The sequence below is a fragment of the Sprattus sprattus genome (assembly GCF_963457725.1).
Source record: "Sprattus sprattus genome assembly, chromosome: 6".
NCBI lineage: Eukaryota > Metazoa > Chordata > Actinopteri > Clupeiformes > Clupeidae > Sprattus > Sprattus sprattus.
The window spans coordinates 12,817,144-12,832,143 of NC_137925.1; the positions used below are offsets into that span (position 1 = coordinate 12,817,144).

A 15,000-nucleotide genomic window follows, 5' to 3' on the forward strand; every position below is an offset into this window, starting at 1 on the left:
TTATGTGTGTGTGTGTGTGTGTGTGTGTGTTTACAGGACTGAGGACTCCAGATATGTGTGGACACTAAGCCCCATCTCTCCATGGCTTACCGGAAGAGGGCAGGAGTGCAGGGGACTGTGGTGGTGACTGAGCCCCCCCCTCGCCCCTGCTCTGCCCCCTACTCCTCGGAGGACCTCCCCACTGAGGACCCTGAACAGGATGAGGAGCCCAAGCACCCCTCCCCTGAACCGCAGGACCCCCAACTCCCCGACAGCCGGCCGGAAACCCCCGTCACGCCCGACCACACCCACGAGCATGGCCACTGCCACGGGCATCACCACGGCGGTTGCCATGGACACACGCATGGCCACGTGGACAGCCTCAACGATGACTCCAGCTCTGACTACGTGAACAACACGTCCGATGAGGAGGAAGAGGAGGAGGAAGACTACGACGAAGGCCTGCCCGAGGAAGACGAGGGGGTGACCTACTACATCCGCTACTGCCCTGAGGACGACAGCTACCTGGAGGGCCCCGCGGACTACCAAGGCCCCCCCAGGCCCCCCACGGCTGAGACAGACGACTGCCAGGAGGTGGTGGAGGAGTGGGTAGAGGACGGGGAGGTGGAGGGGGAGGAGGAGGAGGTGGAGGGGGAAAGGGAGGAAGTGGAGGGGGAGGAGGTGGGAGATGTCCTCCGCTGCGAGGTTCTTCAGCAGGACGCCGATGAGCAGCAGGTCTACGATGGCCGGCCCGAGCCAGTGCTTGACCACCTGCCCTCCCAGCCCCCGACACACAACACCCACAGCGCCGCCCTACAGGAGGACGCTGGTACTGCAGCGCAGCAGGAAGAGGGTGAGGAGAGTGAGGAGTACCTGCCCAATGACGACGAGGAGGTGGAAGATGAGGAGGTGGAGGATGAGGAAGTGGAGGATGAGGAAGTGGAGGATGAGGACGAGGAGGAGGAGTTGGACGAAGATGGCAGAGTGAGCGGGGTGGTCGGAGGGGGTTACGGCGACGAGTACTATGACGGCCTGGAGGCCAACGGGAACTCGGTGTGCGTGTCTCAGTTCCGGGGGCCGGCGGTGAGTGAGGGCGTGGTGGTGGTGGGGGCAGGGGGGGAGGCGGGCGGGGAGGACACGGAGGAGGACATCGACCAGATCGTGGCGGAGATCAAGATGAGCATGAGTATGAGTATGGGCAGCCTGAGCAGCGCCAGCGGCAGCGGCACAGACCAGAGCCCTGAGGAGCTGATGCAGAACCTTGGTACCGCGCCCGCACCCTCCCCCGCCTCTTACCCGACCGAGGCCCGCGCCAAGCCCCAAACCCCTGGCTCCTACGCCCAAGCCCCACACCGCCACGACGGACGGCCTAAATCACTCAACATCCCCCCTGCTCGACACACCACGGACCAGCAGAGGGGCTTCAAGGTTCAGCCGCGCCCTCCGGAGGAGCGGCAGAGATGGGCACAGGAGCAGGTGAGGGCAGAGTGAGGAGGAGTGAGGAGAAGTGAGGAGGATCTCCTTACTTCCTGTAGCTTGTGTGTTGCAATGGATCTGCTAAATGCATAAATACCACTGGAGATGGAGGTCAATATATCCTAGTGGGCATAGATATGGGGGCATAGAGTTGAGTAGGCGTGGATCCTATAGTGGGCATAGATATGGGGGCATAGAGTTGAGTAGACTTGGATCCTAGTGGGCATAGATATGGGGGCATAGAGTTGAGTAGATGTGGATCATAGTGGGCATAGATATGGGGGCATAGAGTTGAGTAGTTGTGGATCATAGTGGGCATAGATATGGGGGCATAGAGTTGAGTAGATGTGGATCATAGTGGTCATAGATATGGGGGCATAGAGTTGAGCAGACATGGATATGGGCATAGATATGGGGGCATAGAGTTGAGCAGACATGGATGTGGGCATAGATATGGGGGCATAGAGTTGAGCAGACATGGATGTGGGCATAGATATGGGGGCATAGAGTTGAGTAGATGTGGATCATAGTGGGCATAGATATGGGGGCATAGAGTTGAGTAGATGTGGATCATAGTGGGCATAGATATGGGGGCATAGAGTTGAACAGACATGGATGTGGGCAGGCATAGAGTTGAGTGTTGACCAATGGCTACGGTGGTGAATGTGCATATGAACAAAAAGTACAAATTCACTTTGCAGTTGCTTTGACTTTATCCGCAGTCACATATAGAAGTATGTGTACGTAGTATAATATGTAAGGGATAATGTATTGTCCGGAGGTCATTCTCCAAAAATAATTCCCGACGGGGCAAACAACACCCCTCTTGCTTATTATACGTTAACTTGCCAAAAACGATAGAAGACATTCGTCCAACATACCTCTTTTTAATGATTTAGTTGCCGTTTCATGAGTCCCTTTAGAAATAAATAGTTCTTCAAGCAAATAGAACTTTGAAGTTTCAGGTGTTGCATAGCAACCCATTACTTGCTGACTTCAAATTACTGTCTACTGTTGCTGACTGGACTTCTGGCGGAATGATATGAAAGATGTGAATTAGAAGTACAAAACCCGTTGCCAATGACAGCGGTCTTTATCTTTTCGCAGCGGTATGTTATCAGGAATTAATGTGACCTATGACGTAGGGATGGCCCATTGAAATCAACGGTACTTTTTGGAACATTCTGAAGAGCCGTATAATAAATTATAGTATAGCACAGTATAGTGTAGTATAGTGTAGTATAGTACCCATGGCCTTTATGTCGTTGCCATCTGGCTCTGCAACAGGCCAGATGTATCCCTCTACCCATCTAGAGTTTATGCCATCTCATTAAGGATTTCTTCATGCATTGTCAGCTTGTCCTTTTCTGAATGAACTGTTACGCTGACTTAGTGTGTGACCTTCTCCTGCCTTTTTGTCATTCTGTTTGGAGCTGAATTTGGAAAGGCATCTCCATTATCATTACCGGCCTCAATTTGCTCAATTGTAGTTTTTTTTTTTTATTGTTTACCATCAGAGATGCCAAACATTAATTAACTTCGTTAGCACTCACAGCATGTAGTGTCACAGTGCCAACGTTGTCTTCAGAGGCCATTTTTATCTGCTGCCGCCGGATGGGCTGGCGTTTGAGAAGGCAGTCAGTAAGATTAACACAGCAGAAAAACATTAGCATGCATGCACTGAGCATAAATAAATTAAATATAAATTATAACTGTGGAAGTTAGCAGTACAAGCACTTCATGACTTAGGCCCAGTCCCAATGCAACCCTTGTTTCTACCGCTCAGCCCGAGCCCTCTGTTTTGTTTGCTCACATGGAGAAGTAGGAGCGTCCCTATTCTCTTTGCGTGTGGTATGAGAGATTCCCATGAATAGACAGAAAAGAATCGCACTCTCAAGCATGTATTCTTTCTTGATGTATTGGTCTTACAGAGAACGGGAAAGGTTCTGTGCCCTCAGCCTTTATCATTCCTCCTTTTTCTTTGTAAGGCGCTGAAGATGGCGTTGTGCCGAAACACATCCGTCTTTTCGATATTCGTCCAATAAATCAGTAAGAAACAGTATACGCTTGAGAGTGCGGTTCTTTTGTCTATAATCGAAGTTGTTGTTAACTTGCACCCACATACAGTTTAATTGCAGTCGAGCGTGCTTATTATCTTGTTAGATTGCCATGAATCCCTTGAAAGATGCACTAATGAGAAATAAATATTTTGTCCGTTAATCAGCCCATAAAATATGCATTCACATTTGGATTGTCTTCATTTAACATTTTTCCAATTACAAGCATAACAACAACAACAAAAAACGCTAGTATCTGTATTCTCAATGTCAGCGAAATAATATTAGAGAATTTGTTTTAAGGATGATTTGTGCATAACAGCCCCCCATTGGGACATTTCCATATCACAGATATTACCCTCTGTTGACAAGTGATGCCCTAAATTGCTGCTCTTTTTACCGGTCCTCTAAAAGCAGTACAGGGGCATTGAAGGGTTGCCATGGGAGGATTTTACAACCTATAGTTAGTACCCCCAGTTGCTCTGTTTTGAGGGACAACTCAAACGTGAGGAGGCACTTGCAAGCAAAGAGTAGGGGGGGGGGGGGGGGGGGGGGGATATAGATAATGCAATTGTGCCTTTAGTCTCCAATAATTGACTAATCTCAAGGGCATGATAGTTGAAGAAAGCAGGGAAGAATCTGAAGGTAACACTGCTGATTAAATATAGACTGGGACCTAAACTACAAACTGCTAGAAAGATATTCTAACACTAATGTAGACTAAATAACATGAACACAAAAGAATAGTGCTGTATAAACCCTCTATAGGCTAGCATAATGTAATGTTTCATTGTCAGTCCTTTCTCATCCAGGCCTTAGTGTAATAGCTATAGCTGCTTCTGGTGCATATCCTGATTGTGTGTACACTCTCAATTGTGAAACAATGGACACACATTTAGTCTGGATGCACTTTAATTACTCGGTTTAATTACTCAGCTTCCATGAAGCACAAATCGTAATTGTGTTCCCTCGAAGAAGAAGAAGTCCTCTCACTTTATTCTCAGGAAAATCATCTAAGGACCCACCGCAGTGTCTAATATAAAAAACACTAATGTCTCTTTAAAACGTTTCCCTGTGTTTCCCTCTCCTTATGCTTTAAGGAAAACATTCAGAAAGAAGGTTTGAATTAAGTAGCAAGAACTGTGATGGGAGAAAAAAGATCATAGTCATTTCAACATGAATAATGGGCCAATTTAACCACACGAGATGAGAAGGATGCTTTATTAAGCTTTTAAATCATCTGTCACAACTTCTCTTCATTTTGGAGCTGCACTGTACCGGAGGAGTGCTACGTGAAATGAAATGTTGGGTAGCGGCTCATCCAGAGACATCCATCCCTCCGTTTGATTTGTTTGATGGTATTTCAGAAAATTTCCGTTTTTCTTTTTTTCGTTTGTTTCGTCTCATCTCGGGCCTGGTGTTTTAAAAGGTTGCGGGAGGATAAATGCAACATTTGCTCTTCCAGTGATTTCTGTCTCCGTTCCTTTAGAGAAAGATCAAGGATTTAGATGATCAAAGCGTGTGTTTCTCACTTTCTCATCAGGTCTCTTGATGTTTTGTGATCTGTCATTAATAACCGAGGATAAATATCCTTTTTACGCTTTGATATTTGGCTTTGCGCCACAGTACAGGAGAAGTTTTTAGAAGTTATTTTTCTGATGAAACTTCTCCTCTTCTCAGTGGGAACAGTCATGAAGCTGAGAGGGACTTTCCCCACTCTTACCAGATATGTTCAGTCAAACGCATTGGTTTACTTTATTAAGTTGCATTTAGAGTCTGGAGTCAACTATAGAACATGTTTTCTTTTGTGAACTTATTGCTTTAGCTTTTGCTACTGTGTGTGTGTGTGTGCATGAAAATGTGACCAGTCAGTTTTCTGGCCAAGCTGCATACATTTGGCTTTTGGATTGATTAAAGGATGATTTGTGACGAGGCTGAGGGCTGGGGGGATGGCTAGAGTGATGGAGAGTTGTGTGTGTGTGTGTGAGCGTTTTCTATGTCTTAGTTGACCCACTGTTTCTTGGATTTTTACCTAACCTTTCTTGCGAACCTCCCCTCCCCTATATCTTCTGTGATTGTGTGTATGTGTGCGAGTGTGTGATTTTTTTTGAGACACACAGAACAGAAGGCCCACCCTCCATCTAAACACACTTGTTTGTGGCTTGTTTGAATGTGTAAAGTGCCAGCCACGTGTCTGTTCTCTCCTGGACTGAATGGAAATCTCGTCCTCTGTTATGCCGTTATGTTCCCTCAGATCATTTTTCATTCATAATTTTTAGCCAATTTCACACATATTTCCAGTCGCTCTTTTTCCGGCCCCAGTTTCCGACCTGCATGTCATTCTATTAACTTAAACACCTCTCCCAATTTGCCTCCTGTCTCCTGTCTCCCAGGCCGGAGTCTGTGTTTAACGCTATCTGGCGTGATGGATCAGATATCTGGTAATGGTGGCTGGCCAGGGAGAGGGGAATTGGGGATATGAGCGAGGAAATGGAGATGGTTAACTCATGAGGGCTCATGAATTTCATCAACGCAGAATGATTCTGTGCAGTGAGATAGAAGGCACATTTGAAAGGCAGAGAGAGAGGGTGAGGTGAGCAGGAGGAAGGAGGAGAGAGAGAGCGAGAGAGAGAGAGAGAGAAAGTGAGTGAGGGAGAGAGAGAGAGAGAAAGTGAGAGAGGGAGAGAGAGAGAGAAAGTGAGTGAGGGAGAGAGAGAGAGAGAGAGAGAAAGTGAGTGAGGGAGAGAGGGAGGGAGGAAGTCAGGAGAAGGTGAGAGGGGGGAGGTGAGGAGGATGAGAGAGAGAGAGCGAGAGAGTAAAGGGAGGAGGTCAGGAGAAGGATAGGGGGGGGGGGGAGGAGAAGGAGAGAGAGGGGTGAGGAGGAGGGGAATCATAGGGAACCTCTGGCAGGACTCATAGTCATTATTACACTTCCTTACCCTGGGTGTGATGTCCTGACCATCTCACATTCATGAGGGAAAATGTAGAAAATAATCGCTTGTTCCTTGAGTGACCTTTAAGTGAACTTTAAGTGACCGTTCTCTCCCGCTCTGTAGATCCTCCTACAGGTGCCTCCTGCAGGTCTAAGCTGGGTAAAGGTGTGAAACATGATTTGATACAGCAGGAAGTCTTGGCATGATGTGAATTTGTTAGGGTGTTTTATAGCGTTACCAGCTCCTCTTTCCTTAAGGCAATTTGACTGTGCCATATGTGTCATAGTAAAGCCTAGTCTTAATTAGTTTTCCCTGGTTGATGTCTTAGTGGAATGACGCCCTGATTGGTTTCTGCTCGACCATACGTGAGTGGGCTTGAGACTTGATTGGTTACTTTGATGCATTATTTTAGTGAAACTGATTGGCTACTCCTCTGTCATACCTGTTATGTACTTAGCCCCTGCTTCCTTCTTGGTTCTAAAAGCACCATTCTCTCTGTCCTTGTCAGGTGACTAATACTGCAGAACAGCCCAGGAAACAGCAGCGTTCCGACCTCAACGTTCCACTGGAGAACAACAATGTTCCTGAGGTAAGTTCCTCCGGCTGTGATTAACCCATGCCATTATACCCTTTCTGTCTTATTTTACAATTAAATAAACATTATCTTAGATAGGACTGTTAAAGTTTCTCTTTGGACTTAAAAAGACCAGGTAATGGGCAAGGGAGGGGCTGCAGCGTGATAAAATATTAAACCAAAACCTTAAAAAGACCAAAGGACCGGTAATGGCAGAGCTTATCGATACGACAGTCTTTAATAATTTAGCCCTGAGACCAAACAACTTGGTTTACAAGTTGTATCTATCATTTCCACCACCAGGTTCTAACTGAACTGTTTAAAATAAATGCAGCAAGCACTTTAAACTTGATTGACAGCGTAGGAGTGATTGTTTTTTCTCCTGTAACAATCACAGTGTATGGCCCATCGCATTTTAGAAAAGATAATTCATCTGCTGTTATTCAATTCAAATGTATACTTCAAGTAAGTAACAGGAACCTTCATATAATTGTAGTTGAGTCAGAAGAGCACAATTTGTCTTTCAAATTATCCAGAGCGAAATGCTAACTAGAAGGGCACTCAGACAGTGCCGACCATGGCCATATGTCTTGTCTCATTTAGCTTTAAAATGTAATGGGTTATTCCTTGGCCCATGCTACACTTCTCCACCAAGTGTCATGAAAATCAGCCTGGTCGGTTTTGCGTAATCCTGCCGACAGAAAAACGATGCCAAAAACATATGGCTGAGGTTATAATGGGCTTAGTTCATGTAAATAGCTGGCACACTTGACCGCTACCCCTTTACTGTGTATTTTAGTTCCAGTGGAGGTGCTGCTCCACTCTCTGTGGTTTGAAAAGAGATATATTTAGCCTTGTTAGATGTTCCTCTCCAGCAGACTAACTCCACTGAGCTACTTTTGGGTCCTTTTGGCCTTGATAATGTACATGTGTTGATTAATTGTGTGGATGAAGGAGACTTGCTTCTGTCAGAGTGTTAAGTGTGTGTTTGGAATACAACAGTCAGATCCGGAGTCAACTAATGAACAGCATCAGAGGTTTGTGCATTGATCAGATTGATCAGATCCCAATGTCCAAGCCGAGAAACAGACAAATCATTAAGGTAACATAGGTAATTAATTGTATTAATCATTAAGGTTACATAGGTAATTAATGTTATTAATCATGAAGGTTGCATAGGCTACTCTCTCTCTGTCTCTGTGTGAGTGTGTATGTTCAAGTGTGAGATGTAAGATTGATTTTTCTTCAAAAGTAAAAAAAAAAAAAAAAAAAAACCTCAAAAGCCTCAATTTTGAGGTAACTTTTTTAATATCTTTCATCATCTTTTCCAATCATCACTCGAGCCCAGTATGGGTTCTAGGCCTGGTAGATTTCAAAAGGCAAAAAGGCAGCATCAAAGACAAAAAGACAATCCCCCATGACCACATCACTGAATGCCTCTGTCTAGGTAAGGCTCTGCCGGATAACAACGTCAGGCTTTTATCACCTATTAATGAAGGCATTTCAGTACAATACGTGGTATGGGATATGGTTTCACTGCAGTAGGGGTGCCAACAGAATTCTGCTTTGATCCTGAAGGGGCCTTGGAAGGGTAACAATAGGAGCAGACCCTCTTTGCTGCTGCTGTGTGTGTGTGTGCGTGAGTCTGGGTGCGGGCATGCGTGTATGTGTGTGTGTGTGTGTGTGTGTGTGTGTGTGTGGGAATGAGTGGATACATGTGTGTGTGTGTGTGTGTGTGTCTGTGTGTGTGTGGGTGAGTGTGTGTGTGTGTGTGTGTGTGTGTGTGTGTGTGTGTGGGTGTGTGTTTGTGTGTGTGTGTATGTGTGTGTGTGTGTGTGTGTGTGTGTGTGTGTGTGTGTGTGTGTGTGTGTGTGTGTGTGTGTGTCTGTGTGTGTGTGTGTGTGTGTGTGTGCGTGCGTGCGTGCGTGTGTGTGTGTGGGAATGAGTGTGGTGGGAATGAGTTTATACATGTGTGTGTGTGTGTGTGTCGGATGGGACAACTCCAGCTGTCTGTTAGGTGAATAGGTCCAGCTCTACTCCCCTGCCCCCCTTACTCTTCCATGGGTCACCCCACTGCCAAACCTCACTGAGCACAGAGAGGAAAGGACAGAAAATATGAAAGCATCCTTGACCTGCAGCAGCTCAGACACACCCGTCTGCTTCATTCATCTACCCACCCACAGTTTATCTGAGCTCCTGTGACGTGACGCTCGCCTCCCTGTGTTCATCTGAGCTCCTGTGACGTGACGCTCCCCTCCCTGTGTTCATCTGAGGTTCACCTCAGGCATTATTTATGGTCTCTTTGTCCAGGTTTCATTCCAGTGCATCAACAAGACCTCTTGTTCTCTTTTCACTTTTGATGTTGTATTAGTTATCTGCTGGTAGCATTTGATTCAGTGATGTGCCTGGGTGTGGGTGGAACTGCAAAAAAAAGAAGAAGAAGAAGAAGAAGAAGAAGAGAGAGAATTGAGGTCCTTAAAACCTTCGACCAATGGCCTTGTCACACAGGCCGCATGTGCAAGACATGATGAGAGATAGTGACCTTGACTGAACAGGACCTTTGAAATGAAATAGCCCCTGCCTATCCAGGGTGCTCTGGAAGAAAGGTATGGAGTCCTAAATTAAAGCCCTTCTCGACAGGTCTGTCAGGTTTTCGGAGGCCGCTAGTTATTACAAATCCCTCAAAGGTATTTTGCACACGGCCATGAAGTGATGGGAGGATAAACAAACCTGTATAAACCGCTTTAAAAACAGCTCTTAAAGCACAACGCTGCCAACTACAGTATATTACCCTCAGTGTTTGAACAACAAAAATGACAAAGTGCACCTTTAAAGATCTTGGTGAAACATTGTTGAAAATACGCTGCAATAAACCATAACTGCATTCTGTAAATGCTTGGTGCATAGTTGTGCAGACCTGTGTGTGTGATCCCATAGTCATGCGTTGGAGGAGGATGCTCACTCCAGATGCCTGTAAACTGAAGAAGACATGAAATATTTATCTATTATTAGAGGCTGTCTGTGTTATGTACAGAGACTGCAGTAATGCCTCAGGACTGCATGGATTTTGTCTCGCACGTTCTCTCCCCCTCTGTTTCACCCTCTCCATCTGTTCTTCTCTCTACCTCTCTCCTCTCTTTCACCACTCTCACTCTCTTACTGCCTCTCTGTCTCACTCACTCATCCTTTCCCTCTCAATCTGTTTCACTCTCTCCATCCGTTCCTCTCTCTATCTCTCTCTTTCTCCATTCTCACTCTCTCGCTCCCTCTGTCTTATTTATACTTTTTCTTTCCCTCTCTTACTCTCTTTGCACTCCTTCCCTCTCTTCTCATCTACCTCTCCCCTCTGTCTCCCTCCCTCTCGCTTTCTCTCCCTCCCCTCTCTCTGTCCACCTATCTCTTTCACCTCCTGCCTAGTACCCCACTTCCACCGTCTACTGTAATGAATAGAGCAGAGTGCAGGCATTTCTCCCAGGCAGTAATTATAACGAGCTGAAATACAGCCTTTCTGTCTGAATGGCAGTTCCATTAAGAACCCGCTCCTTCCCTTTCATTTACTGTACGTGGAGAACTTCCAGAAACTTCTATAGAAGACCGCTCTTAACTCCTGGGCTGATATATTATTCCTTTGCCTTTTACTTTGGGGGTGGGCTTAAGGGCCTCTCAGACATTCCCACACAGCTGTAGGGGCTCTGACGTCTAGTCTGTCTTTCCTGATCCATTTAGTATTATAATCCATAGCATAGGAGCAGGAAGGTTATGAGCATGTCAGACATTTCATTTGATTTTAACTCATTTATGGGGCACTCTTCCTTGTTACATTTTCTTTAATAACTGTTCTAATGGACTTTTTAATCTTGTTTTTCTGTGTCCAATCTGTTCAATTGTAAAGCACTTTTGATTACCAGTGGGTATGAATTTTGCTGTGTTTCTTCACTCTAGTTGATAGAGAAAGCCACATGCCCAGAGGCTCTTATGAGCTGATCTGTCTGTGGACAGATGTCTTGTCATCTCGTTCAATCTTAGCTCATCTCATCTCATCTCTTTTTATGTCATCTCTGTCCAATCTTAGCTCATCTCATCTCATCTCATCTCATCTCTCCTGAACCGTCTAAATCCTGATTCAATAATCCTTTTTGTTTGTTTGTTTGTTTGTTTATTTATGTCTGCAGCAAACAAAGAAGGCAACCTCATTCCCCAGCTTTGTGGATGGTAAGTGGGCTCCGCCGTTGTTTACCTCTCTTTGATCTCCCCCTATCATTATCCAACCCCCCCCCCCCAACCCCCCCTCTAAAAAACCCATCCCTCTGCTGAAGAAGGTAAAAATGGATGTTATACCACTTCACAGTAAAGATTATATGGTGAGGAAGGTTATCCAGACACACATGTTAAGCGTGAGTTGCTGAGCTGTTCCTTGTAGTAATTGAGCATTCAAGAGGCTCTCTGCCTGAGATAAGTGGTGAAGGTTAACACAGAGAGACAAGAGGAGTGTGTTTCATCAACAGGTCCGTTCATGTTCGGTTTGTTGTTGCTGATGAGAGGAGACGCTGGGATCTCCACAGAGTAGATGATCTGACCTGCGCTGTTTTCTCTGATGCTCAAGGAAAACGGAGTGTTTTGTCAAACGAGCTGCAATTTCACAGGGCTGTGTCTGGAGTGTGAGTGTGTGTGTGTGAGAGAGAGAGGAGAGTGCTGTGTGACTGTTTGTGAGAGAAGGGAAAATGCTCTCTGCGCCATACGGGTGCGTGTGTGTGTGTGTGAGAGAGAGAGGAAGGGTCTGCTGTGTTAGTCTGTCTGTGTATGTGCGTAGAACTGGCAAAATGTGAGGGATAGAGAGAATGATGGAGAGATGGAGAGATGGAGATTACAGTGGAACAGGAAGAGGAATAGAAAGAGTATGTTACAATAGAACAGACAGAGGAATAGAGAGAGTGTGTAAGAGAGGAAAGAAGAGAGGGAAAGAGTGGTGTGTGACAAACTGAAATACAAAGGAAGCCTCCCCTCTCTACTGTTTCGGTCTTTCCCTCTGTGTTTTATAGGTCAATTAAATTAAAATCAATTCATTTCGATTCAAATGTGCTTTCTTATCTTGACATGACAAATAATACATCGTAAAACCAAAGCATTGACAGGAACAGTAGAACATGAATACAAGGGGAAAAAAGAAGAGAAACTGGAAATATGCTTTTACACTCCCCCTCTCCTTTTCCTTCTCTCTCCCTACCTCTCCTCTCCCTCTGTGTGTGTGTGTGTGTGTGTGTGTGTGTGTGTGTGTGTGTGTGTGTGTGTGTGTGTGTGTGTGTGTGTGTGTCTGTGTGTCTGTGTGTGTTTTCAGACTTCTCCTGTCCCATTAGAGTGGAGCATCTCTTACTCCCTTAGGAGTGTAAATCTTCCCCTTTGACGAGTGCTTCACACCAGTGCCTAACATCCCTCAGTGCGTGTCAATGAGTCCACATCTACATATCTTTCTCACACACACACACACACACACACACACACACACACACACACACACACACACACACACACACACACACACACACATTAATCCCCCAAGCCTCTCCCACTTGCATAACGTGTTTTAGAGAGAATATAAGTGCAAGAATGAAAGAGTGTGTGTGTGTGTGTGTGTGTGTGTGTGTGTGTGTGTGTGTGCATGTGCGTGAGTGTGTGTGTGTGTGTGTGTGTGTGTGTGTGCATGTGCGTGCGCGTATGTGTCTGATCATCAAAGGGTGGGGTACAGTCCCCAGGGGTGTGTAAAATTAAATTATGCCTGATGCATGTCTTCGTCTCTGTGGCTGTCTTTGTGCGGCTCCTCTGTACGCTTAGTGCAGTTTCGGAAAATCATTCTGATCTGTTTACTGTGTTCTGTACTGTTTGAATGGGACAGGTTAGAAAAGTAATGACTTTGCTTATTTAATTGTTAAAGGGGACTTCATTTTTAATGTTAAGAATTATTTCTTTTTGTATTCTACTAGAATAGATGTACATGCTTCAGTGTTATCATTTTTCTTATACTGTGCATCACTATTCACCCTCTGTCTGAAATACTCTATAGAGCTTCTGGGTCTTTAAACCCCCCACCTGATGAGCCCAGTGTGCTATGATTGGTCAGCTAGACAGGCAGTAAGGGCTGTGTTTCAAGATTCTGTCATCCTGTCACAAAGGAAAAGGGCTGGAGTTCCACCGAGGCATTTCAAACAGCTGTGAAAAGTTTTTGTTTTGTTGTTGCAAGAAACGAGTCACTCCCTCTGGTATGTGCTTTGAGTCTTGTAACTTTGCAGACTTTAACCAAATCAAATCAAACTTTATTTGTACGGCGCATTTCGTACACAAAGGTAACACAATGCGCCTCACAGTAGGAAAGAAGCGAAAAAAAGGGGGGGGGGGGGGTTACAAATACTTGTAAAGAGACATAGATAGATAAATAAGTAAACGTTCCATAAATGTAAAATAGATACATTTTACATGATAACAGGGCATCACATGACAACAGGGCATCACATAACGCATGTCAACAGGGCATCACATGTCAACAGGGCATCACATGACAACAGGGCATCACATGACAACAGGGCATCACATTACGCATGTCAACAGGGCAACACATAACTCATGACAACAGGGCATCACATAACTCATGACAACAGGGCATCACATTAACATGCCCACAAAGCTGCTTTACATGCCCACAATTAAGGAAAGGGGGAATAACTCATAATATGTCCTATCTACAGGTCGGGATCTATTTTTGAACAAAAGATCTGTCTTTCAAATGGTAGATTGGTACCAAATGGTTCCAAACCTCTTACAGGTGTGTGTGTGTGTGTGTGTGTGTGTGTGTGTGTGTGTGTGTGTGTGCCTGGTGCTTAAGTGATTGGTCTGGCTGGCCTCTAAGCAGGGTGATGTACGGCCACAGACAGAGTTGTATATTGTGGCTGCAGTTGTTAATTTAGTGCACATTTTGATCAAAAGCCTAAGACGTTTGGACCACTGCCCCTGTTAGGTTTCGTGTAGGCTTGGGGGATGTAGTCTTCCCGGAGGAGGCAATCTGCAGTCATTTCTGTGAATCACTCTCTCTCTTCTTCCTCTCGTTTTTCTCCTTCTCTTTTCAACTCTGTCTCTTCCTCTCCATCTATTTCTCTGTCTTTGCCTCAATCTATCTTTGTGTCTCTCCATTGTGTCTCTTATTTCTCTCATGCTGTCCCTCCTCTTCCTCTCCCTGCCACCTACTTCTATTATGTTTCCTCTTTCTCAATCATCTTTCTCTATCCTCACCTCCACTTACAATATCTCTCTCTCTCTCTCTCTCTCTCTTTATCCCTCTGTCTTCTCCTCCTCTAGTGCCCGGCCCCTGTGAGCCAGAGGACCTCATCGATGGGATCATCTTCGCCGCTAACTACCTGGGCTCCACCCAGCTGCTGTCTGAGCGGAACCCATCCAAGAACATCCGCATGATGCAGGCCCAGGAGGCCGTCAGCCGCGTCAAGGTAACGCCCCAAGGCTCCGTCGCCCCGGTTACAAGAGATCCCACACGCACACAGCTCATGCAACATTCAACTTGGCATTCCACTTTGATTTTGTCCACAGGTGAAACAGTTGAGATGGCTCTAGAGTACTAAGTGGATTGTGGTTGTTTTCCCCCCAGAACCATTTTTTGATTCACAAGCTACTTGCTCTCGCTCAATCTCATTCTTTGTATACATCACTATGCATTTATGTAACAGCTGAGAAGATGTTGAATCTCTTGGGGTGTAAACAAGTGTGTTTGGCAGACTAGACCAGCACACACACACACACACACACACAAATGTGTTTGACATACTAGACCAGCGCGCACACACACAAACACGCACATTCTTGTAGGCGGTCAGAGTCATTTGTTTGCACCCCAGGAGATTTTTGCATAAGCAGTTACAGGATTAGTAATATGATGGAAAAACATAATCCTCACATCCCCCTCCCCGATTTGACTCTTTAT

General features: G+C 45.6%; 1 protein-coding gene across 1 annotated transcript in view; it reads left to right on the plus strand.

The window, feature by feature from the left end:
- Positions 1-81: 81 nt before the first annotated feature.
- Positions 82-15,000, plus strand: part of apba2b (amyloid beta (A4) precursor protein-binding, family A, member 2b) — a gene marked incomplete at both ends in the record, with an annotated part of 41,535 nt that continues 26,616 nt past the window's right edge. Inside the window, 4 exons of the mRNA XM_080840828.1 lie at positions 82-1,455; positions 6,954-7,034; positions 11,192-11,231; positions 14,364-14,509. Coding sequence (XP_080696954.1) covers positions 82-1,455; positions 6,954-7,034; positions 11,192-11,231; positions 14,364-14,509 — 1,641 coding nt within the window. The remainder of the gene's footprint in view (positions 1,456-6,953; positions 7,035-11,191; positions 11,232-14,363; positions 14,510-15,000) is intronic.